The sequence below is a fragment of the Malurus melanocephalus genome, unplaced genomic scaffold (assembly GCF_030028575.1).
Source record: "Malurus melanocephalus ecotype Western Australia unplaced genomic scaffold, MMel_1.1 scaffold_75, whole genome shotgun sequence".
NCBI classification, from domain to species: Eukaryota; Metazoa; Chordata; class Aves; order Passeriformes; family Maluridae; genus Malurus; species Malurus melanocephalus.
Genome location: NW_026623307.1, coordinates 1,927,787 through 1,954,265, shown reverse-complemented (window position 1 = coordinate 1,954,265; position 26,479 = coordinate 1,927,787). Strand labels below are relative to the sequence as shown.

General features: G+C 44.1%; 1 protein-coding gene across 1 annotated transcript in view; it reads left to right on the top strand.

The window, feature by feature from the left end:
• DIS3L2 (DIS3 like 3'-5' exoribonuclease 2) overlaps nucleotides 1–26,479 on the top strand; it is a 176,276-nt gene that overhangs the window by 100,661 nt on the left and 49,136 nt on the right. Inside the window, exons 12-14 of the mRNA XM_057367230.1 lie at nucleotides 5,857–5,969; nucleotides 12,355–12,462; nucleotides 16,576–16,809. Of these exons, the coding sequence (XP_057223213.1) occupies nucleotides 5,857–5,969; nucleotides 12,355–12,462; nucleotides 16,576–16,809 (455 nt within the window). The remainder of the gene's footprint in view (nucleotides 1–5,856; nucleotides 5,970–12,354; nucleotides 12,463–16,575; nucleotides 16,810–26,479) is intronic.

Genomic DNA, 26,479 nt, shown 5'->3' with positions numbered 1-26,479 from the left:
TTGGGTCTCAGTACTCATCTCGAGGTTCTCCCAGATGTGAGCATTAAATAAGTRATGGCATTCATGGGTAAATCTGATGTGTTGAGGTTTGTAGCTCCTCTTAAGTTGCTCATGGGAGTTTGGAAGTTGTGAGAGCACCACCAGCACAAAGATCTCACAGGAGGACTGACCCTCCTGCTCTCCTGAGAGCCTGAGAATGTCTCGTGCTGAGCAAGAGCCATCTCTGAGCATCCCCTTCAGGCTTGGGGGATCACCTTTCCTGCAGGGCTTTGTRCTGATTTGTGTGTAAAACTCAGGGCTCTGTGATGCACAGCTCATGAATTGCTATCTTATGAAGGTGTCCTGGCTTTGTTTTGAGGTATAAAARTGGATTTTAAATTCTGTTAAGTGGTTTTAGGATATTGCTGAATTTATTAGCTGCTGCAGACAAAAATTTTATGCAATTTACATGGAAGACCTGCTTCCAGCATTTAATTTAGTAATAGATATAGTCTCCTCATAATTCTGAAACTATTTTAAGAATTGCTCATGGCTCATGGAAAACTCCAGAAAATATTTCTGCTTTTCTTCTTCACTTGTCCTCTGCTGCACGTAATGAGTAGCTGAGTTTTGTTTTGGACCTCACCTAGACCCAATCCCAAACTGGTTTGTAAAATCRTAGTTAACTCTGTAACATTCAATTGATGAAAGAGACAAAATGGCCAAAGGTCAGAGTAGCAGACCAGAGTTAAAACAGTGCTTTAAAAGTCATATTATTCTGGATTTTAGACTCATTGATGTCCAAGACTGACCTTTTAACTTAAAGAAGAAAAGAAGAAAGTAAGAAAAACCCTATTATGCTTTATTTTTTGTGAAAAACTCTGAATATTTCCTAATTCTCCTAGAACTGCTAAAAGCATCACTTTGCAATGTCGCTGTGCCTGTCAGTCATTTCTCAGATACTTCTGGAAGTTGAGGAAGTGCCAAGACTTTCAGTATGGCAAGAGTTAGCAGTAAAAGATGTTTTTATTTTTATTTTTCTCCCTTCTGTGATCTCATGCTGTTTCTCAGTTTGGAGTAACTGGGGCCAATCTYGGTTCTGGTAATGTTAAGGGTTTGGTCCAGCTCCTGAGATGAGCAGTTAAATGAGAAAAGTCACAGCTTTGTTATCTTTACACCAGCCCAGAGAAGGATGAAGGCTGAAGGTTTCAATTGTGATTTAAGAAGGAAAGCAAAAGCCCAGACTCAGCCAGCACTTTTGTAGTCTGATGCTGACACACTGCATGTGCCACTCCCTCTCTTTGCAGACACCGTCCTCTCCTTTGATGAAGACCCATGATCTTCTGTAGCACTGCCAATAGCAACAAAATGTGCATGTAGGTTAAAAGCCTCATTTCTCTCTCTATATGCAAGTTTCTGATACTTTTGCAAGGTGTTAAATATTGCTTAGCAGGTTAAGAGCAGAATCATGAATACCCCCAGGGTAGTGGAATGGGAAAGTTGTAATTATTTGCTGCAAGAGTTTGGTCTAACCAGGGAACAGCCTGGGACTGCCTTGACCTTCTGGCAGCATGTGAGTAGTTGGCTGTTCTCTGGACAGAGCAAACACTTTGCAATCTGATTTGAGCTCTTCTATATCTCACTGAAGGGTGAAAATGGTGTTGGAAGCAGGGGTTAATACAAAAACCCTATTAAAACATTAGCTCATGTTTGACTTCCCTCCTGAGAATGATGATGCTTGAAGATGGGATGGAAATAYAGGGGAGTGTGTCTGCGTGATAGAGAATTACCTTCTGATGTTTCATCCTTGAAGGGCTGCATTTTTAAGTTATATTGTCCTAAAACTCACATATGCTGGGGTATGAAGTGAAATTTCTTGGTCTGCCTCTCTGGATTCGAGCTATGACTGAGTAGAGTTGGTGAAGACAGGGAAGAGGGATTTGTTTCCGGTGTGTTCCTTCACATAGTGTTCAGATGCATTCAACTCAGCTTTCTAATTCAGGGGGCAGATGCTTGGTATGACCTGGAGTGGCAGTCCTTAYGTCGCATTTACAGGCTGAAAATGCCTTTTCCTTCTCTTCCAGCTCTTTCTTACTAATCCTTTTTTGTTTATAATTTTTTCAATAAAGCAGGAAAGAACATCTCTGAACTATTTTGTCATATAGAATGAGATCATCAGCAAAAAAAAAAAGAAAAAAAGATAAAAAAGGAACAGCTCATTCTTTGTTCTTCTGCAAAGTGCCAGTACTCTCCTTTGATTTTAGCATCATATTGATGCACRCAAGGTTTTGRTTTTCAAACAAGCCAGATMCTCAGYTTACMRAGCCAGACCTTCTCCAAAATAACYGTGTGCCCATCGTGCTGCCTGTCATGGCTCTGTTATTTGGTGAGCTCYGAGAGGGGATCCAGCCTTCCAGAAAGCTGGTGAGACTCAGGTCTGCTTTGTTCTGCCATTCTCACCACCACATGATGGGAAATAAAAAGGGAAATTGTCCTCGCTGCATGTGGCATCACAACTGTGTTGTTTGCAGTAAGGTGGCAACAAATCCTGTCCCGCTGGCACAGAGCATTGGCCCAAGGGGAGYTTGGGTGGCTGAGTGCCCAGCCCTTTCCCTATTTCTGCTTGCAGACCTCAGGCAAGCTCCTCATTGCAAAGGGCCTCTTCAGTGGGTTTTGCAATTCTGTGGTGCAATTTCAGACAATGCTCCTGTTTSCCATCCATCTCTGTCGCCGCATCTCTGTGGCTGCAGAGAGGAGCTAATAGGGTTCAGCTGGTTAATAAAACACGCCTTGCTCGATTCTAAACTGCAGTCCCTGTTGGTAAACACCTCCCAAGAGCAGCTTTGCAGCAGTAGAGTTTAAATGGCRTTTGACAGTTTTGCACCCACTTTCAGATGAAATGATTTTAAATGAAAGAGCCCCAGAGATCCTGAGTGAAGGTAGCCAGGCAAGTGCCTTCAGCAGTTTTCACTCAATGGGTTCTCCCTGCAGCTCTTGCTTTAATAGTGGCATATGAAGTGTCTGGCTTACTCTCCTGTACATTTTAATGTAAATTCCTTTCAAAAAACTACTACCTTAAGCTGGTAGTATATACCTAGCTTAAGGGGTTGTAGTGTAACTTTAACTTCCCTGTAACAGAATTTGGGGTGAAACAAATCTGTAGATTATAAATGACTTGTTTCTCTAAGAAATTTAGGGTATGAAAAGACTGTCACAATGGAGGGCTACATGGCAAGGTTTGAAGCCTCTCTTTTCTGTAAAAGTAGCTTTTCCAATTAAAATTGAGGTCAAGTAGACCATTTGTAGTAGCCTGTGGTGTGTGGTCTGTGTGGTGTCCACCTTTTGCCCATTTTCTCTGACCTCTTTGACAAGACTTTTTCACTCCATGACTGCTAGTTAAATTCTCTTTTCCTTTCAGGTCACTTTTTTTTTTTCCTTGGGAAATAACATGAGACAATGTGAAATGTTCTTTTTGTGACTTTGTCATAAAAATTAATGAGACTAGAAAAAGAGTTTGTGGACCTGGAAGAAAATTCTAGTGAATATATTTCTTGATCCTCAATGCTGTTTCACTTTAATTAGCAAATAAACCAGAAGAGAGCAGCAGGCAGGTATTTCTATGCAGGCTTAGTCTGGTATTTTGTCTAGCACAGTTAAAAGCAATGATTTGAGAGAAATCAGWTTGGTTGATCACTGTGCTGTATCTTCAAGTTCTCTTGGTCTGAATATTTTGGGGGTGAGGGAGATAGGGTGATTCATACATGAGCAAGACAAATCCAAGAGCTGCCAGTTTGCATTATKTCAATGTATGTAAGAAAATATTTAGATAGAATTTCCATTAAAAGTTCAAAAGCAAGGGGCTCACGCTGACCCCAGCTTTTAGAAGCTCTGGTGGGAAACCTGAATGAAATCTAACTCTGCTCAGTATGTTTTCATTGGCTGGCTCCATGTTTTATTATCTCATGCAATGAGATCTTTCTTGGTTTGTCGATTTTCTATCGAGGACAAAAAGTTCATGTATGTAACAGTGCACATATTGAATTAAAGTGCGATTAAAGGCATGATGTAATGAGCCCCTCTCCTTTTCCTTCAGTCAATATTTACCTGCAGGTTCAATACATTACAATATTGACTTCAAAGTGTTCAATATTTTTTTACCTTCTGAGTGTGTTGGCTTAGAGTGTGTGTAATATTAAACCTGTTGGTTGAACTGTTGGTCTAAGACTTACTGTCTAAGTAGTTTCAGGCTTGGATGCCTAATCCATGTAGAGCAGCTTTCAAGGCATGTGATAATATCACAACACAGCTGTAGGCAGCTTTCTGAGGTGAACCATTTAATCTGCAGTCTTTGCTCCCAGCTTCCTGACRAGCGGTGGAATTTGTCCCTCTGTGTGCTGTGGGATTATTGCCCCCTCTCCCTGCTGCCATCATGTTTAGTCCCTGCAGGACCTTTCAGTGACTGGAGGTTGTTGGGCACATCTAAATCCCGACTCTCCTGCCTTCCATGTGTTTGTGTCCATGCTGTTGAGTGCTCAAAAGCTGCTCAAGAAGCAGGGTTACCTTTTACATATTCACAGTGCTGTGCAAACATGGCTTAATGAAGTTAAAATCGTTATGAAGTCAGGCAGTTGTGCAGGGTGGGCTGGTGCTCATTTCCCTGAGTTCCCAGCTGAGGCACAGTGCGCTGGGTGGCTGCCCCTAGTATGAGCTTGAACCTTCTCACACTTCCTCTCCATCTGTTTTCATTCCCACTTTGCTGAAATCCTCTGCTGGTATCCATCAGAAGGGCACACAGGCACATGTGCTGCTTAATGACAACAGCTACKAACCATTTATCCTTCAAAAACGTGACACTCAAGAGAAAGGCTTTGATAATGTTCTTTGTAAGGTGTATAAATAAACAGGATTGTCACCAGCGTGGGATCTTATTACTTTGTCTCTTTAAAAAAATTAAGAAAAGAAAAAATATTTATAGATACCCMGAGGTTAGTGAATTCCTCTAAAGAACCAAGTGTTATAATTAGGAACTTGCTKCACTTAGAACTATTCTACAAATAAGCACCTCAAATCCAGCCTAGTCCTTCCAGAGAAAACAAAGGTCAATAGGCTGCTTTGAGGATTAGCAAACCAGAATTTCTTGGACCAAGGTACTAATTACTTCCAAAGATGAGGATGATCACTGCTTCCAAATCCTAATTACTGCCAAAACCTCATGATAAACCTCAGTAGGACTCCTCTCTAGCCTAACTTTTGACTYAGGATGCTTTAAACTGGATAAAAAGGCAGATGTGAGGGAAAGGAGGATAACAGTGGAAATATTCTTRCAGTGGAAAGCTGCATTTCTGCATAGCCTGATGTAAAGTCATTGAAGTCTTCCCATGTCCCCAATTTGGGCTCAACCAGGGTGAAGGGGAMACAAATGCATCTCAGAGAACCCAAAGCATGTGTGACTTACTGCTCCATACCAGGGAAATGGGATCCTGTGTGCTTGTAAGGTGGGGTCCCATCTTTCTTTCATGCTGTTGTCTGACAGCAAAGGGATCAGGACTGGGTTCRCTATTACAAGCTTCTAACTGGAAARACTTMTCCACRTGACTTTGAAGGGTTTTCACATTTCCACCGTTCTGCTTGAGGATTCACTTCTATGTATRTTCACTTGTATGTTGTAGCCACAGTGGCTGTGAATTTGTGAGTGTCTTGAGAGACCACAGTTTTCATCCCAGGTGGAAGAAGTGGAAGGAAGTATCAGTTTTGTGAGATTTTGGCATAAGGCAAAAAGGTTGGGGTAGCACTGGCAGGGAAGGAGAGGAGCCAGAATTAAATATGTCAGCAGTTCATTTCTCCTCACAGCCTCCTGACCCCCTTGTGCAATTGCAGGGAACTTGGAAGTGGGCGTTCACATCGCAGACGTGAGCTACTTCGTGCTGGAAGAAACTGCACTGGACAAAGTAGCGAGCGAAAGGGCCACCAGTGTCTATCTGGTGCAGAAGGTAAGGACAGCTTTTCCTTGGTCTGATGGCTGTGTCTTCCATTTACCATAAACTMATTTTCAAGGTTCATTTTCAGATGCTCACATTCAAAATCTGGCTATTATTGCAGCTCACCTGTGAAAATGAGTAAATTGCTGCAAACACAGAAGCTGACACTGCCTTGGGGATTATAGAGAGGGCACGGGGTGGAGCAGGAGCTYGGGACTCTTTGTCTGTGGTCAGGGAATGCCCCACATGTGCCAGGGATCACCAGTGCTAACCTTAGAAAAGCCTGACACACCCGAACCGGCTTCTCTGCTTTGCTCTTGGGGGCTTCAAATTGGCAGATATGGAGGGGTTTGCCTTTGGGAGAGGACATATTTTCTGTAATAAATAAACATATCCTGCATGCACTTTAGGAGTGATTCTTCCCATCCGTTTCCTTTTTGGGTGTTTTCAGGGTCGTTATCCGGGGAGGTTTTTGTCATGATGCTTGTTCCAATAGCTTCCTGTGCACTCTCCACACCTTCTGGATGATAAAATKATGTATATTACAACAGTGAAATCAAATTAATGGTTTGATATCAAGCTGTTAACCTTTTGTAGCTGTCCTGTAGCTTTTTTTAGGGTAGAATCTGCAAGGCACGGCTTTAGGGGGTCTCAGGGAGTCTGGTGGGTTTCAGCTCCCTGTGGAACAGCCATGACAGCAATGCCAAAGTGTCCCCACCAGGTCATGGTGGTGACACCAACAGCACACAGCTGATGTGTGCTGGCAGACTCCAGTCACCCCTGCCTTGCTGTTCTGGATTGGAATGGGTATCTCATGGAAACAGCAGTTCTGGCACTTCCCAATCCTGAAGTCTCTCCAGTGATAAGCCCTTGCCTTGTGCAGTGCTCTGYTTCCCCCTCTGATGGATAATCAGTGATGGGAGACGTGGGCTGGCCAAGGAGGGATGTCACTGGGGGCAGCAAAGCTGTGCTCCAGGGRGATGTTGTGGCAGTATTTTCAAGTCAAAATACTGTGGTTTGAGGGCATGTGATTGTTTTATTCAAGGGAGAAGGAAKATTTTTATAAAGAAAGGAGGCATTTTTCATGAAAATCTAGTTGAATGCAAAAGTTAATTGGATTTTGTTTCAAAGTGCCTTTTCCCCCCAGCGCTGCCAGTCAGTCCTATGCAATGTCAATGTAAGGTACCTACTGCCCCTAATCTTCAATTCTTCTTCAGCTACCTTGGCCCAGCAGTCAGGATTAGTGTTTTACCCACACTTCTGCCCTGAAGAAAACACATTTTAAAACAACAAACTAGGTTGGATGCTGAAATTTTCAATATTTTAGTTGCAAGAGATGAAAAGAAGCGAGGGGATGGGCAAAGGAAAGCAGCCAGGCTGTCTGAAGCAAGATGGTAGCATGACTCTTGTMGAAAATATGCTTCCCTTTGATGAAACAGTTTCCTAAGACAGCTGTGATTCTGCGAGAGGTTAACACCATGCTAATCCTCCCAAAGAAGTTAAATAAAGCCACATATTTAATTTTCCTGAACCAGAAGGGGAGTTATTGTGTAATTGCTAGTGGTCTATTTAATAAAAGTCAAAAGTTTTTGAAATAAGAATGTATCAGGTTTTAAGAAGCAAGAAAACCTAAACAGTTTCCTCTTTTTTGGCACATCTTACAGTGTTATTTTAGGTGTGAAGCAGCTCRAGTGAGAGTTCAGCCATAAATCCCTGTAATATTTTACTGGTCCTATTTTACACTGGAGATCAAAGATCGGAACTGTAAGCCTGTCTTCATGTTGAGTCCAAGGACTTTAAGACATTCACTTTTGACACCAGCAGGTTGTCAGGGTGTTGATATTTTGATAATCTCAGGCTGAGTAACAAAGAGTTGCTCGAAATCTGAATTCATGGAAGTGTTGATACAGYTCGTGAGCAGAAATCTTGGCTCATAAACAAATTGCCTGTTTCCTTTGAGTGTCTTCTAGTGTATAAGCAAGAGATTTGCTGAGTCCACTGCATTGTTGGACTTTAGCATCCTCCTACCAGTTCTGGTGGAAATCTGGTTAATACAATCCCTCCTCATTGGATTGATTGTGGAAGAAGGATCACCTTGGCAGTCAGCAGTGGTCATAACCAACCTGAACCAAGAAGGGGCAGCCAAAGAAGGATGCCAGCAGAATGAAATTGTTTGAAGAGAGCAAAACTGTTCATGTAACTTTGTGAAGMTAAGGGATTATGCTTGACCAGGATTTGTTTCCTTTTCTCTTTGGTTGCCTGACCAGTTTACCCCTCCAGTTCCTTGAAAAGCCACTGCAGCAATTCCATTGATGAGAGCTGCTCTGGCTAACCTGCTCTGAACCTGACCAGTGAGTCAGTCCTGGCTGCAGCAGATGTTTCTGATTTTGCAGGGAACAAGAATTTTTATCATCCCAGCATGCATGTGCTCCCTCCCGCTGCCCAGCTCCCTAGGAATGAGTCTGAGACTGGAAATTTGTGTTTGGTTTCTGGAAGCACTTTATTAGGTGAAGAGGCAAAACCAAACAAACCCAAGGGCTCTGACAGCAGAGGTTTAGATCTTCCTGCACAGAGGAGACAGCTGCTAAACGGTGTGACCAGCTACAGTCACAGTCCTTCTGTTTTATAATGCCAGGATGATGGTACCTGGGATACCCCCAGCCCCAGCAGTGCCCTCCCTCACTTCGGTTTTCCAAACCCATTGCTTTGGCTTTCTGGGATGTGTGGCTGCCTTCAGGGAGAATCAATAGCTTGCAGCAGGCTGTCAGGAAGTGCTGGACTAYTGAGTCTCGAGGGTAGTGCAGAAGATTTTGCATTTAGGACTTGGAAACAGGGAGTGAGAAATCCTCTCTGCAGTTTGATTTGAAATGCAGACCCRCAGCTGCCAGCATTGTGGATATCAGCCTTCCACTCAAAGAAGTGCCCTTTCCAGTATCTTGTGGGCACTGCTGGGTTTGTGAAGAGAGATGATGTCTTTTATTAGACTAACTGATAGAGGGGGATGAAAACCAGACAAGCTCTCAGCACCCAAGCCCTGGTTTCTATGACACATTCATTAGAAAGGATTTCCTGGGGGATGTAGCTCCTTTTTAGCTTGTAAATTTTTTTTTTGCCTAGCCCTGCTGGGTCTCTCCAACTGCATTTTTAGATTCAGCTACATTTATAAACCCCTTATTCCAGGTTTATGATCCCTGTATAAGCCCAGGTGACTTTATTTCYATCTGCAGTAAAATCAAGCTGAATGATGAGATCCCCAACATAGGCACATCCGTAGCAATTTGCCAAGGAAACCACTTCCCACTGGAGGTGCTATCCCTCGGCAGCATTTCAGCTCTCTGGATTCCTGCGTGCCCTGGCACTCCACAGGACAGCTGGCAGACACTGCTGCCTCTTGGCAGACAGTCACAGCAAGGGCAAAGCATTTAAAAGGTGCCGGGCAACCTCTGGATTATTCAAGGCAATTCTACACAACTCTGATATTTTGCAAATCTGGACATTAAAGACGTGCTTAGGGAAATCTCCTCTCATCCTGTGTCTCTGTCAGAAAGAGATGGAGATAATCCTGTTGCCAGAGTTCCTCTGGGCAGCCCCTGGGATCACTCCTGGAACATCTCGCTCTCTGAGTGTGACACAATTGTGACATCTTTGTACGTTAAATGCTGGGCTTGCAATTCMTAGGAATCCTTTCAGGCTGTGACCATACCGTGTTAAGGAAAAAGGAAATGTGTATTTATAACTTAAACTTCTGTGCCTTGTGACAGTTGGTTTATTCTCCACGTAGAGAGTGAAGAGGAACCGTGATGTTAAAGCAGAAGGAGGCAGTCAGCCAAGACTGTTGTGGTGTTGGAAACAGGTTTCTGTTAATTCAGYAAGGTAGAATAAATTGAAATACCTTCAGTGCAAGGTCACGTTGTGTTATGTATGTGTTTGCTGAGCCCAGGAAAAGGTTGATTGCATTCTTACTCTCCCATGAGACTTCCTCCATGGCTTAGGTTAAGTTACTTCACCTGAAGTTTCTCTCCTGTAAAACAAAGGTAACACAGGCTGATGCCTCCCTAATAGTGGATTTGTTACAGCTAATTGCTTGGTGAGTGTTTAGTGCTGTAATTATGATTTGAGTTAAAGCTTTGCTTGTGTTTCACATCATTGAAAGCCCTTCCATTAAATTATGGCCTCTTGAATTGGGAATTAATTCTGTTCAAGTACACTTAAAACAAGCATGGGCTTTCGTGTTCCGTGTAGGCATCTTTCTAGCAAACTGGTATTGCTGCAGGAGACATGAAGGGAAAGAGGGCATGCTAAGACACAGAAATATTCAGCAAATAAAGACCATTATCAGATGATCAATCAGAGTTGGAGAGAAAGAAAAGCAGCTTTTAATTTGGGTGGGAAAGGGCATGGGAGCKTTTATTAAATTACAAGCACTTTGTTCACTGTGACCTGAACTTCGGGGTCTCACRGTGGTCACAGCTGATCTTAGGCAGGCAGGGATTTCCGAGAGTCTACAAAGCTATTTTCTGTCCTTTCTGTTACGGATTGGCATCACTTACACTAAATTTATACCGTTGTGGTGCAGGTCCTTGTAGGCAGCATGGCCAAGCACACGTACTGGGTCAGTGAGTTATGAATGTAGCAGTATTGTTAATGTTCTGCTCACAACTGGAATAACAGAGCTGAAAGCCTTTGTGTTGCAGGAAGCAGCTTATCATAGGCTGTGCCCCTGTGACCTTCCAGGCAACCAGGGCTGCTGATTCATGGTGTGACACCCTGACAGCCCCAGACCATACAGTTAACCTTTTGGCACTAGTGTGCACTGCACTTAGAAGGGATTTATAGCCATTGTCTGATGCCAAACCACAAATGTGATTAAATATTTTAAGAGTCTTACCTTCAAAGCAAAAGGTAAGTGTAAAGTGTGCGCGTTTGAGGACTAAATGGGCTCCTGAGACTGTTTTTTCTTACTGTTTTGAAGAACAGTTTTTCTCCTGCCTCCATGTAGAAAAAGGTATCTCTGAAATCACTGAAGAGGTGTCAGAGTTTGGAAAGGCTGGGATTTGTATGCCAGTCAGCTTCCTGCTGGTCCTATATTTACAGGCTGGCACACAGAGCAGTCAAAACGGAAACTAAATTAAATAACTAAATTACTTTATGGCAAACAAGTAGAGCATTCCTCTCTGTGTTTTTCTGGAATGCGCYATCCCATGTTGCCACTCAAAATAAACAAGAGGAATAACGTGGTGGTTCTTTGAGGGCAGTTATTGCTTCTTGACAAAGGTAAATAATGAGAAGGGAAGTCAGAAGTGAAACTCAAATAATGAGTTTTGCTTCATTAAACAGCTGCTAAAGATTATCTTTACTGCAGACTTCACTTAGGAAATAACTCAGGGATGGTGGAAACACTTGGAGCTACTCAGGTTTGCTCTAGCATGAATGTGCTCAAAAGCTGTAGCTTTGTTGGTGTAGTCAGGTGAATAATTTGTGGTTTGGTAATTCAATGTTCAGCAGCAGAAATATTAATTGTAAGGAATTAGAACACGGGTTAAAAAATCCTGCCAGAAATTTACGTTGGCTGACATTTTGTTCAAATTTAGAGTATAATAAAGGTAATGRTAGTTCTCCATTTGCAATTGCCATGGTCAGTAGTCATTAAACAKGTACTTTTGTTTGTCTCACCTGCATCTACACATTCCTGACTGTGCTGTAAAGCATGGTTCAGTCTTTACTGAATCCAARCATGGCTCCTGTGATGCATGGGAGAAGTTTAATTTGCACTTTGCAGAGGGCAGACTTGCATTTACTTYTTGGTTACGTGGTATTCAGTGGCAAAGCAAGAAACACAGTTCCCAAATCCAAGCTCTTCAGCCAGGACCATGTTTCTTCAACATTAAGTTTCCTGGTGTGCCCAGCCTTCCTCATTGTTCCCAGTGCCAAAGCGGYAGTGGGAAAGAAGTGGAAAACAGAACAAACTTTGTGACCTTAAAAGTTGCAGAGTAAGTGTTTGCATAACCAAGGATGAAGATTGCTCCAGGATGCTTACTCCATTCTTTGGAGGGGAGCGCTGGGAACGATTCCCACATTGGTGACTGACAAGTGCCTCTGGTCTCATTGAGGGATGGGGCTGATGTGAGTGTTGGTGGCCTCAGCCATGTCTGAAATGCTCTTGTTTGGTTTACTTCCTCATTCCATGCCAGCCTGCTGTCTGCCAGGTGATGCAGCTCTGGCATGGGTGATGCATCCCAGAGCTGTGATGTAGCCATTCCTGCTGCAGAGAATGTCATCCTCACAGCTTCATACATCTTCTCCTTTGGTGCATTGTYGATCTGCCCTTTACCAACTGGTCAGGGAAGCTTGTCCACACTGAAAGCTTGTGTCTCACCAAGGCTCTCTTTTCTTCCAGGTGATCCCAATGCTTCCCAGGCTGCTCTGTGAGGAGCTCTGCAGTCTCAATCCCATGCGAGACAGACTGACGTTCTCTGTGATRTGGAAGTTGACTCCGGAAGGCAAGGTACCTCAGGCAGCAGGCAGTTATCCTGCTAATCAGCCAGCTTCTGTTCCTCTAGTGGTAAAAATGMCATCCTTTAACACCCAGGTGGATAGCAAAAGTGAACAATACTGGAGGATGTAGGATTGTCCCTGTGTCTTGTCTTGCTGGTGATATACTATCGAATTTCCAACTAGAATATACTCTCAACATGGTTGGGAAAGGAGGAATATTTGTATGAATCTCAGAGAATGGAGAATGTCCTGTCCCTTGCCAGGTCACTGAGCCATTTAATGTCTTAGCTCCAGCAGCAGTTCAGAGCTAATGCCTTGGGTGGGACGAGATGTGCCCCCGGCTGCAGCCCTGYCTCGTGCTCCCAGGCAGTTGTGCAATGCGGCGGACACGGCAGTGTCCCTCCATGGCCTCTCTGGTGCACAGAATGTTTAATTCCTCTTCAGAGCTGCAAATTACATCCATCCAAATAAAGCATGATGGCCCTTCAGCAGAGGCACAGCTCCATCCTCTGCMTGTGTTATTTCCAGGGAGCAGTTGTGGAGGCTGGCTGTTGGTGCAGTGAGCTGCCTTCATCTGCCTGCCCATGCTCCCCAGGTCTTCATTTCTCTCCTACTCCACTCCCACACTCTTTGTAATCCTGAAATCTCCTCTCTGGTGATCACAGGGTCCCCTTACTAATCAAGGAATGCTAAAGACTGRCAGTACCAGAGCACTCTCTGGTCTATGCAAAATACACTGTTTGTACTCAGATKTTTTTTTAAACCACTGTTGTGCTTATATGCAACTCTTTCTGTAGACAATATTTCTTGTGCCAATTCGGTAATTTTTCACAAAGATTCACTTTATTTCCTTATTATTGTCCCAGCTGCTCTAAAGGATGCTGTATCTRTCTTTCTTTGTGCATTAGCAAAATAGAGTTGCAGTCTTGATTGTGTATTTCTGCAGTGAGTCCCTGCCCTGGTGCTGAGATGGGTTGTATTTATCTGCTGTGAAAAGCTCTCCCCTTYCTGTAGCAGCAGCATGATTACTCATGAGGCCTTCTAAGAGTAGCTGCTTGGTGGACCTTTTATTGGCTCTGAGTTGTCTTTGAGCAGCTAATAGTSAAGTCTTAATTAAAATAAGCCTTTAATTACATCTTGTCTCATCCCATGCAATATTTCCGCTGTGTTTCAAGCAGCGCTCAGTCCAGCCCTGTCTGACCAGTGAGAAAACAGAGGAGCTGTGGCATTCCACAGCTCAGGGAGCAGATTTCTGGAGTGTTCTGGGCCATGGCCACGCTGCCCCTGGGAGAGCAGACTGCCTGTGGCCATCTCAGCAAACTGGTTTCTCCAACAAGGCGTTTCAGGGTTACGGTCTTACTCGAGGTCACTTGATGTGAATGTCAGGTGAAGGCTGTAGAAGAATTTACTCTTTCTAAGAGGAAAAGTGGTTGTAGGGCTTTTGCCCAGGAGGGCATTCTTCTAAAAAGCTGGTATTTCTAGGTGTTACTATACCCATATCTCAGTGTAAAACAGGATCACATGCTCCCCCACACTCTGCTGGGTGAAAGGGGGGTGAGTCAAAGGCCCCAGCCCAGCCCTTGAACTTGAGCTGTTGGTGGAGAGCTGTGAGAGCACTGACAGCGAGGACAGGATGGCTCAGAGACCAAAAAGCACTTCGCTGCCCCCCAAGTGCAAGGCAGCACCTTGGGCTCTGCAAGCAGAGGTGAGAGCTGCTCTGAGCTCCAGCTGTTCCTCTTGCCAAGCAAAYAGGTCTAGAGCTAATGCATCTCCCAGGGAAAAGCCATGCAGATTCCACACCTGAATGTGACTACTGATAAACTGTTGGGATTTTTAAATCTTGTTTCTTTTAGAAAAATAGTGCCAGGTTTAGCCCTATCTGGGAGGCAGGCACTTCCTTGTTTCTATTGCTCTTGGATTTTGAAGTTCTTCTCTTCTGATTTACATTGACTGTTACAAAATGCTGCCTGAGCAGCACTGCACAGAGCTTCAGTGGGATAGTGTGACACCATGTATCTGAAATGACTATCCAAGGACAGAAGTGTTAACAGTATTGTTACATCTGTGCTGCTCTTCTGAAGCAAAGCTGGGTGTTTATAGGAACAAGGTGGCAGGTTCTTGTTGGGATGCAGTCAGCAGAAAAATAGTTGAGAATTAAGGATGCAACTCTTCTTTTTAAGCTATTGCCTGCTGATGTTTGAAGCACAGCCCTCCCAGTTCCTTCTGTCAGTGAGGAAGAAAACTTGYTTCAGTCTCAAACAACCTATACAAACATTCTGTCTTCCAGGCTCAGAACTGTTGTCATCAGCCAGGACAGGATACAGATACTGCTGGGTGTGGAGAAAGACCTCAGCCTCCTGCAGAGCTTTGTCACACCCTGAAAGAGACTGGGCCCCCAGAGGTTGTGCTGTTGGTGGGAGGGTTTCAGCTGAGCCACACTGGTGCCATCACATTCTGTGCTCTGGASTATGGGTTTTGCTCAAAAGCAGCCAGAACTGGGGATGTCTTATCATAACTTTAGAAGTCCTTTAGATGCTGGTGCTCTGTGTGRACTCTGGGTGCACCAGATTTGCTGTAATGGGGGAGACCTTGCAGACTGATCTTGTGGGCTACTCATTGTAATCTCCAACTCCCAGCTTCCAGGTCCCAAATGTTGCTCCTCCACGGTGCTTTGCCTATCCCTCAGTCCTGGTACATGGGCCAGGCCATGGGAGCTTGCCCATTCCTCTGGTGKGGTTTCCAAAGCAGGGGTACCGATCTGCCAGACGTGGCTTTCTCCTCCTTTCTCCCTCCACAGCCCAAAGGAAGAGACACACACAATAACCATGAGCTGATGRTCAGAGCACTTTACTTTGCAAGATGCTATGTGCTGCATCTCTGCTATTAAAGCACTTTCAAATTAGAAATGAACTTAAATGCCTTGTGACTTTCAGAGCTCTGAGCTGCTGAATTATACAGCACATAGGTTCTGTGGAGCATTGGGGAGGGAGGCAGCAAAGGTATTTTGGGGATCAGTCCCTTCCTATTAAGTAGGTTTGTCTCTGAAGCAGTGTCCTTGATGAGGCTGTCATAGAGAGCTCACTCTTCTCCCTGGACACTGTCACTTGCAGAATTTCCTTATCCTGTTGGGCTGATGAGGGGGTAAGATGGCACTTGTAGCTAGGGCAGAATTACAATTGTCCAATCATTCTCTGAGCACTTGTGCTTTGAATGGTTTATCACAAACCCTCTCTGTCTCCAGAGCCCTCATGCCAGTGCTCTTGTCTTTTGTGAAGAGCCTTCTGCCCATGTCCCTCAGCGCTCTGTCACTGGCTTGATGAGCTGTTGCATTCYCTTATATATCTCAGATGAAAATAGGTTTTTCCTGTCTGCTTTAGGAAATAATTCTAAAATGCTCCTTCTACACTGGTATTCAGTTAGGGAGTTTAAAATGGGAGTGACTTTTGGTTTAAAATAAAATAACTTTATAAGCAATTTATGGAATATTTTCTTCTCAATTCTGAAGTAGTTTGGAAGCCCAGAAAGGTTCCTGTCTTGAATTTGGACCTAGGACCATAGACATGATCAGAGAAGCAAGKGGTCAGTGACCCACCAAAGTCCTACTCAGGCACTTTCACAAGTGCTAGTCAGACTCGGGGGTTCCTCCAGTACTTCTAAAACCAGAATATTTTAAGGCCAGCCCCTTGTGCCCTGGTGGCCACTCTGTAAGTCATTTTGCCATGTTTTAGACTGGAGATCCTGTCTGGCATGTGTGTATCTGCCTGTTGTCACTCCTGCACCTGGTACCCTGTRAATCAACAGACTGTTTTCAGCTCCCAGATGCGCTGTAGTTCTTTGAGCTCTGTGAATAAGGGAAATCAGGTCGAGGAAAGAGATCCAAGCAGTCCCCTGTGTATATGCACAGTATATTGTTGTGTGTTACACACATTTACATGTTACTAGATGCTAAAGAATCAGTGTGGGCAAAAGGCCTGAAGGTCTCAGCAGGACAAGATCTTTCCTTGAAGATCACAGGTGGGGAGGAGGTCTGATGTCATTGCTTGCAGTGTTTGTACAACTTCCCAAGCTTTTGTGCACTGGAAGAAAGAGACCTCAGATCAATTTACGCTTTGCAATTTTGCAGATCCTTGACGAGTGGTTTGGGCGGACAGTCATCTGCTCCTGTGTGAAGCTGAGCTACGACCATGCACAGAGCATGATTGACAGCCCTGGGAAGGTGCTGTCACCTGAAGAGCTGCCCCCCGTGTCCCCTCAGCACTCGATAGCCGAGATCCAGGAGGCTGTGCTGAACCTGCATCGCGTCGCGCAGAACCTGCGCAAGCAGCGCTTCACCGAGGGTGCCCTGCACTTAGACCAGGTGAGTCCAGCCCCTTCACCAAAGCAATTTCACCTTCAACTCCCTAAGAGTTTCCTGGCCAGTCTAAAARCTCAAAGGGTAAAACCAAGACTGGAGTAGAAAGGCAGGTTTGAGTGCCAGTATCTTTTTAAGAGCGGCATCAAATTATGTACCAAAAGTGCTAAGTAGAATGAAAAGAAAAAATTTCCTAAGGAGTGATCCATTTTCCAACATTTTTCAAAATCCTAAAGCCCTGTTGGACTGGGTAAGTAATTTATACAGTGAAACAAATCATGACAGTGTTGTTCATTATCATGCAGTTCAGATATTAGTGCACATTTCACTGGGAAAGGCTCATCCTCCACATTTCTTTCTGTGCTTGCAATATTCTTGTTTTCCACAGCTTTCCCTGTGCTGGGAAAATGGCTAAATGTTATCTAAGCTAATACTTATAAGTGTTGGGTGTGTTTCAGAGRAAAAAATGCTGGTGAGGAGGTTTTCTGCCTGGGGTGATTTAAATAATCTTGTATCAGTAGTGGTATGTGTCATTTCTATTTTATAAGGAGATCCAGATATTTCAGGCTATCACARCAAAAAATACTTTTGAATATGATGTTCAGCTGCTCTGAGGTGGCTTCTGATAGTTTTTGTGGATAGGAGGTTCCAGTAATTTGTAAAACCCAATGGTCTTCCTGAGCAGGAGATAAAATAATCTCTTAATATAAGGAAACTCTATTGTTTCATGCTGCAAAGTGAGTGTGAGTCAACATAAGGGGATTTCTGAGAAATAAGCTATGTATGGAATGGTGTAAACAGAACTACTGTATGTAAGACATATATTGTAACCCTTCCATTTTACTCAGCATTGTAGTGTTGTCTCCAGTTGCAGGAAAGGCTAATTTTAGAGAAGTCATTACAGAGCAACAGGAGCAAGAAGTGTCCTTAATCTGTGACCTTCCCCAACAGAGCATGTGGGTTATTGTGGTGAAGCTGCTGTGAAGAGRAGGCAATCTGCTTTCTCCCATGTCTGAGATGGACAGAATGACAAATTTGTATCTTGAGTTTCTGCAGAGGAGTTTTCATTTTAGGATAAACCTCCTGCTGTAGGTACTGTGGTGTGTGAGACTATCTTGCCTGCATCTGTTGTAGGAAGTCTGTGGTTCAGACACATAAGTGAGCCTGGAGCAAGTACATTTGCTAAAGGTCCCCCTAAAGTAATTTTAAAATTATATTAAAATCATTTTTGGAAAACAAACTTCCACTTTAGAGTTTTCGTAAACCTCTTTGGGAGCAGAGACTTCCTTCCCTCTTTGAGGTTTAGCATACAATGGCCGATAAGGTGGGCCTTTGTTCCCAACCACACCCTGAACCCTAGAGAAACATAAAAATCCCAGCTTTTGCACGGGATCAGCTGACTGGAAAGCCTTGGAAGTATCTGGGTTGGAAGAAGAGTCCATGGTGACTGGGAGCTGTGGCCCAGAAAGATCATCAGCTGCCTTCCACAAGTGACTGTTGCAGTGTAGTGCTGAGTGCTTGCTGTGTGCCCCTGAGCTGAGTTACCTGTTATCAAACTAACCTCAGGGGAAATATGTTTTAAACCWGCTGTGACATTTTCAATGGGAGGATCTGGCCAGGGAAGCATCCTGTTCCAGTGATAGCCCATAAAAGATTAGCTGTGTTTTGTTTTGCTCTGTGCTCCTCCAGAAGAGCCATTAAAGAGAACATATTGGAGCATCATTTGTGAGATTGGGATTAAAAGCCACAGCTAAGGGCACCAGAGACAGCTGATTCCTGCTCAGCCTAGTTCCCARCCATGATGATAAACTGAGTTATATCTCACAAGTGGCACTTTACACTGTGCAGAATCTCTCTCCCCTGGCAAGAATGTCAAAGTAATGGTCTTTGAGRAGGAAGCATATTTTAGATCAAGGGACACTTTCACCACACTTACTTGTGTCAAGTACTGCCCTGATAGCTTTATTTTGATAAACTACACCCTCCCCAGCCTGTGGAGAAAGTGGTTGCTGCAAGGCCTGAGTATGAACAGTTTGAGAGATGGCTTTGTGAGCATGGCCAGTGGCATATGGCTGTACAAAGCAATCTGTGTCTTTTCATGGAAGGGGCTGAATCCCTCTACTTTTGCTTCCCCAACTCCCTGAGTTCCCATGGGCACAGTTGTGTGCCATGTCCCACTTCCAGCCCCAAGTGAGCAAGCAAGGGTGGGTCCAAATGGGAAACACACCTTTCTAATCASTGGACCTCTCACTGATTTCCTGTTGAGTAATGTAAATCCTGAACAATGGAAGAGAAACTCCAGCAGGAAGCTTGGGGCAATGAATTATCAGATTCCAAATAAATATGTGAGTGAAGGAAATGATCATCTCACAGTCTTAAGGGAGGGGGTGGCTGGGCAGGAGTGACTCCTGTGCTTTTTTTTCCAAGGGATGTGAGCCCTCTTCCTATACATTGTGTTATGTTTGTTAGTTCTTCAGTGGGGTAACTCCTGATTGAACAGTAGCGATTTTTTTGCTTACTTCCACCCTGCCATTTTTTCAGTGTGAGGTGTTCCTGTGCTTCCTGTTAGTATTAAGAAAATCCTGGAGGAAAGAATCTCCCATCCTCCTTTACCACTGACTGTGGTGACCCTGGGGTGGTGCTCTCCATGTCTGTCTCAGTTTTCTCTTTGGAATGATACTGATCTCTCCCATAGTATCCATATATTTTATGACCTATTCCCCAAAACTAAGAACATCTCTCAGATGAAGCCATTCGTAGGCATATTTTTACAACAGCAGAAATATTGGTTGGCCAGGGAGCTCCTTGGTCCTGACACAGGATGGCTCCAGTAGGATGCWGCAGTGTCAGGCTGGCCCTGCTGTGGTCAGGACAATGTTTCCTATTTGAATGTCACTGCTGAATTTTTATGACCTAATATGAGAGTGGCATCCATTTGCCTATAGTTTTATCTTTTAGCAGCGATTTTATAAGCAGGGATATGCACAGCTCAACGGATGAAGAATATACAAATATATATTTTAATATATTTCAATAACTTAGGAATCACATATCTGGGTCACACAGAGAGACCTTGAGAGATAGCACACAGTCTGGAAAGCTTTGAATTCGTGTGTTCAGTATCTGTATATGTGTGTCTCTTGGGACTCTGTGATGTTGAATTCCTGCTTCAGTTTAATCCTGGCCGTGGCAACCTCCGTACCTGTTGGGTTAGGATCAGGGTTAGGGTTTAGGTAGGTGTGYAGGTACCTGTGAGACTCACTCTTCCCCCACTCCCCCGTTCCTTTCATGCCTCTGCAGAGTCCTGGGAATCCTGCTGGGGTTGCAGGGAATCCTGCTGCATTGGACCTTGGGTCTGAGACCTTGTTTGCAACCAGGACCACACGTTTATCATTCCATGGGGGTCCAGCTGTCCCCATAGGCCCTTCTGGGGCTTTTTACCTAGAATATGGTTTCCTGTGCTGCCTTCCAGCTTCCTAGTTCCAAAARGCAGATGAGCTGGATTTTAAAGGTTTAAAGACTTTGCACCTTCAATAGCTAAAGAGCTTATGAAGCTTTGTCCACACAGACAGAGATTAGTGTATTTCTTTTCCTTCTCATTCAGAGCTGCAGCTTTTAGTTCTAAAGGGAAGAAGTCTTGTGTGTGACTTTAAGAAAAAATGTTCAGGTATTTACAATATTGTCTTCCCCCCAACACCTTCTTCCTGCACAGGACCATGAAATGCCGCCCCTGTGTAGTCCTCTTACAGCTGCTGGTGTACCCACTCTATAAACTGGAGCAGAGATCTGACCTGGTTTAAAAAGCAAAGTGAGCACAACCCGCAGCTTTCCTTTTTTTTTTCCTGGCCAGGTTACTTTGAAGCTGGATCACTTCTCCAACCCACAGCTTTTAGAAACACTAGCCAGAGAATCAGATAGAAACTTGCTTTCAACAAAAACCATCAAGTTTGCAGAAAAGCTCCTTAGCTCCAGTCTGCCTAGAGGAGACGTGCTGATAAATGGTTCTCTTTTTGGCCTCAGCAGTTTAGAAATGAATCACGAGGCAGATGCCTACGGGAAGACAGGTTAAAAAGGATTTCTGTGCCTATTTAAAATGAGAATACCCCAGGATGCTGATCTGTCTCTATGACAACTGTCTGTGAGCTCAGTGGTGCCTTTTGTTGTGTCGGTGATTCTACCTTTGCCAGCACACTTACACCTGGATGCTCAAAACACCGGCATTAACCAAAGTTTCTTGTGAGAACAACCCAGAGTGCATTTGCATTTTACCACTTAGTGGCACAGAATTGTTTGCTAGAATAGCTTMTCTCCTTGTTTTTTGCAAAACAGACATTCAGCTTTGCAGGCCTATGTGAAAAGGGAAGGGAAAAAAAGCTGAAAAATGACAGATGAGAACGTTACACAAATTTAAGAGTTGAATTGGTAGTGAAAGGGTCTCACTTCTGCCTGCTCCCAGACTGTGTATCATGTCACTGTCTTGCCATCTGAGCAAGGGTTGCTGTTCCCTGTGGGTCTGTATTGTTTTGAATAACTTCAAGGTAGAAAAATTTATATTATTGTAGCTCTGTAGCACACTGGAGAGCTGTGATCTTGTCCTGTGGCTGCTGGGGATAAGGAAATCAGTGATCTTTTAGAATAGCTGTCTTTATTTAAGACTGGTGGTACTCCTGAAGCAAGAGAGCATTCGATAGAGCTTCAGAAAACTTGGGGAAACAGACCAAAGATCCCAAACACCGAGATGTGTGCAGCTCCAAACCACCCAGGTACATGACATATGGGATGCAGTAGCCAGCTCTATTGTTTTTGAAACCCTCACAACCAAGTCTACCTACCTGATGCAAGCAGCTTTGAGAAGTGGACTCGAGCCACTCACATCTGGAAATCAAAGAGRAAGAAGGACACTGCATGTGTACCAAGTGACACTATATGCTGGGAAATTTCKTATTTGGTTGTGGCTAATGGGAATGGACAGAAACATGTATTTTTAGACAGTTGTACTTGTTAATGCCGTTTAATTGCAAATCTCAAGAACCACAAATTAATTACTCTTGTTATTAAAATTTTCCAATATGAGCAACTGCTGGAAATAATTAYGGGAAATTGTTTTGTCATATTTCCTGCCTCATATCTGTATAGTAAGYATTCAGGTCTTTTATTCTTGCTGTGTGAGAGTAATAAATATTTCTACTTTRGTTAAACAGTCATTGTGTGCAAAATACAGCTAATTAGTAAATGAATGGAAGATTTAGGGTTGGAAGAACTGTTTAGATGGGACAAAGGGCTATAATGTTGTTTCTCTAATAGCACGATCTGAATGTATGTCTGAAAATGCTTTAGGGGCAGAAAGGTCATCCTGGTTGAGTGCTCCCTGGAGTGATCCTTAGGTTTTCTGTCCATGGTTGCTGTATGTGCTACCTCAGCACACTGAGTGTGTGGACCTTTCAAGGGAGGAGTAAATGGCTTTGCTCCAGCCCCTGACTGGAGYGGGGCTGCATCTCTTGGGTAGTCTCAAAAAGAAAGTTGTGGTGCTCATTGCACTGCATGTGATGTTGGTACCMAATTAATCTCAGATTTGATTCCGTCAGGGTAGTTTGAGGTGTGTACCTGGCTGGGCACTTGCTTTGGCCCAAGAGAAAATCCAAAAGGCCCATCTATCAAAGCCTGAAAACTGCTCTGATACCACCCTAAAAAGGCTGTGTTACAGCAACAGTGCATGAACACAACAGCAGAGGCAGAGTAGGCTGTGAGTACGGGCCTGTGAGATAAATGGAAACTCAGACTGACAAGGAGCTTTCACTATTCACATCCTATCACAATCCCACCATTGTCTGCTCCTTCTCTTTGATGTCTGGTTAAAGAGACATCACTGAAACTCAGAATGGAGACAGCAGGTGCTGTATGATCATTACGGACAGTTGCTTATTCTGTGTGATACATAAGGCAGCTGGGGGAATGTTGGATGTACTTGGAGATTAATTTCCTGTGGGGATTTTATGTCTTTTGCGGAGCCCCAGTTAATACATCAGAACAAGCATCTGAGGCTGCAGCTTCCTACAGGGGGATGCTGCTCTTCCCTGCAGGAGTGCCCAAAATGTGTGCAAAGGTGTGTCAGCAAAGTCAGGAGGGTTTTCAGCATGTCTTCCCTGCAATACCACAGAGGAACGTGGGGCTTGGCAGGAAAATATGGGATGTCACCATTGTGGTGAGGGGCAGCCGTGGCTCAGGTCAGGAAGTTTGCACACACATTGAGGATCCACAYGGGATGGAGGTGTTGTGGGATTGTTCCATGGAGAGGGTGTTTGTTGGCTGAACATCTCTCTGCTTTCATGGGGATGTTTRCATTGCCAGGAGGTTTTAAAATATTTTGATTAAATTAGGATTTTTGAGTGGAAAGCTCTCTGAATCTAGTCTTTTGCCCTGGGATTTTAATGAAGTCTTCCCAGGGGTGTGAGTAGGATTGATGTCCTTGCACACGTCCTGCCGTTCCCCGATGGTTCTTTTAGAGCTGAGCAGCTGTGTCCCAGCAGGAGCAGGTGGTGAAGTGGTCGAGCTGGCTCCGGCAGGAGGGGAGAGTCGGGCACTGGAGCGCAGGGCTCGGCTGTGGAGCGCTGTGCTGGGAGCCACTGCAGCCAGATGTCTGGGCAAACACAGCCAGAAAGGAGCTCCCCGCACAGTGGTGCTCTGGCATTAATTTACCATCAGTAATGCAAGAGTGGGTTATGACTTTATTCTTCCTGGAGTAAGTATTCCAGCCACTAGCTCAGATATTCAAGTCCTCCRGTGATGTACRGGTGGTTTTCTTCTAAACAAACRCAGCTTAACCCTTGYGTTTTGTTAAATCTACCTCAGAYGTGCAGGCTGAGAAGYRTCTCTGYTAAAAACACATCTTAATACTTTAATTTTGAGGTGCTATTTGACACAGTAGAAGTGTCAGTTGTTTTTCACCTGCTGGACTCAGAGSAAATATCAGAGGGGAGGCCAGCTCCATCCTTCCAGACAATGGGAATGGAGAAGAGATGGAGCAAGCCCAGGCTCTTACAGTGTGTTGCTGGCAGAGCTGGCAGGACTTTATCTGATTCCTATGCCAAATCCAGTGCCCTGGGCCAGTGCTGACCATTCTTTTCATCTCACATTTGTTACTGACAGCTGTTGAATAAGAATTGGTGGGGTTTTTTTTGTTTCTGCTATGTTTTGCTGGCCCAATTAAGGACAGGGTTTTTTATACTGGTTCCCCAGCAGATACATCTCACAATTCAGAGCAGGGAAGCAAGGAGGGCTGAACTGTGTCCACCATGTCTCTGCAGTGCAGAAGCAATTGGTGTGTTTCACAAGTAGCCTCTCTCCCCAGTCTTTTCAGCTCTTGGGCTTTGCCTGTGTGTGCCAGGACCAAGCCAATGGGCTGCTATCCCATGGAAGTCTCTCTTGCTTGCCTGGGGCAAAGTTGCATTGAGCAGTACATCATTAATCCTTCCAAATTGCTTGGCTTTTTCTGTTGGTTGAATCCAGTTAGTGATCAGCCAGAAATGGGGTGAGCTGGCAGTCATCACATGGTCACCTGCAAGCAAAACTGAAGATGTGCACCAGCACCCCAGCTTCACACATGAAGTACACATCTCTCATCCCTGGACTAGCTGCACACAGATGAGTCTTGCCCTTGCTTTGTGATACACAGCCTGGTGTCACCTGCTCCTAAGGCTCAGACAGTGCCACGTAGCATGTCTAGGGGAAAGAGAGGGCATCTGTGGCAGATGTTGGCTTAGTGTGGTGGAATTTGTCCCAAATGTGATGCTGGTAGCTCAGGTGAACAGAGGATTCAGTGTTTGATCTGGCTGAGCAACGAGCTCCCTGGTGTTTTTGAGGTTGGTAGGGAGAGCAGTGGCTTCTGCTGGCTGTATTGAAAAAGGTCCAGGATGGAAAAACTGGTTCTTAATGAAGCAGAAACAAACTGGTTCTTCAGTGTCTCTGAAGACAGACAGATAAAACAAGGAAACAATAACAAGACAGATAAAACCCAGGAAAACTCATGTTTGTGTAGAGGTGCATGTGGGGTGAGTGCTGGGAGGAAATTCCTATTTTACACTTTCTGCTGAGGAAACAATCCTTACTGTGAGAGTCTTGCCCTCCTCTTGGTGTTTTTCTTCCCTGGTGATGAACAGACGTCATCAGAAAGTCTCTTGTTGTTCCAGATTCTGTTTATCACGTACTTGAACAAAGACTTGACAAGGGTTTTTTTCAGGTATTAATTATAGTTGACTGCATGGCTAATCCATCATCCTYTTTAGATGGAGTCACTGGGTGTTGACTGATGTAACTGCAAATGTGATCAATCTGCCATAGGTGAAGATGTAGCAGCTCTTTGTCAGAGCCATTTCAGATTCACCCAGCAGTGTATGGAAGAAAGGCTAATTGTATAATGACAAAAGACAACGTTTGGAAGGAGATGAAGGATTCTGACATTACAGTTCTGTGATTTCTCACTTCAATTCTGAAGTGAGAAGGGAAGAAATTCATGGCCACAACTCATTTTATCAGGTGTTTCTGGGCTTGATCACTCCTGAATTCTGGGATATTTTATCTTTTGTCATCTATAGCATACAGATACTGAAGTACAAAGAACMAAAGAAAGCACCTGTGGTTTTCATAGCCCTCTGAAATGAGACTACAAGAGCCTTAGCCAAAATCCCAGCAGCTGAGCTGAGGACAGAGCTAATCTTGCCCCATCTGAGGAAACCATTGCCTGCTGAAGTCCCCTTTCAGGTTTATCTTTAAACATTCCAAATCCAAACTCACATCTTCTGAAATGGTATGCCCTGTTAAAGTTTGCAGTGATTCATTTGGAATACATTTTGTTGAGCAACCTCTTGGGTTTGTTTTGAAAGCAAGTGGCTTTGAATCTCTCTCAAGTAGTCTGGATCATTTATCTTACCCTTTTCTGCATCTTCGTGTGGCAACAGGGAAGTTATTTAAGCAAACAAACAGAATTCAGAGTATGGATTTCCCCTGAGTATGCAATTGCATAAAATGGGAGCATGAAGCATGACATCTGTTGTTATCCATGTTGCACTTGTTTCTGAGATTTGCCCATAGTTGGGATTTGAGGAAAACCTCTTCCCTGAGCGTGTTCCTTCTCTGTGCAGCTCTGTGTTCCCTTGTGGGTGGYGCATTCCCTGTCGCTTCCTGCATCACCTTGAGGCACAAACACCCATCTCTCCCCAAAGATGTGTATTCACAAGTTATTGCACTGTCAACCTTAAATCTGCCAGGACTGCTAAACTTTGCCCTCTGAAGGAAGCACATTTCTGTTTTGGATCTCATCTGATAGTGATATTTTGCATTAATGCTGATTAGTTATAACCAGACTCATCACAATCGCTTGCCCGTCTGTGATGGAATGCCATTAAATTGGTGGTCATTTGAAAACTATGCAAGAGGCAGTGAGAAAGTAGCCTCAAGAGTTTGTTGCACTCAAATGGCATGAGGGACTTGAGACATCTGGAAGAAACCAACCATACAAAATCACTGTGAAGGGRGTTTTGTGGGTAATGCCTTTAACTGGGCTTGAAAAGCTTGTTTCTGTCACAGAAATGCAAACTAACCAAGCAGTCACTTTTGCTTGGTTTTTTTTCTGTAAAAAACAACCTAGCATGAATACAACAAAATTTAATTTGTGCCTTCC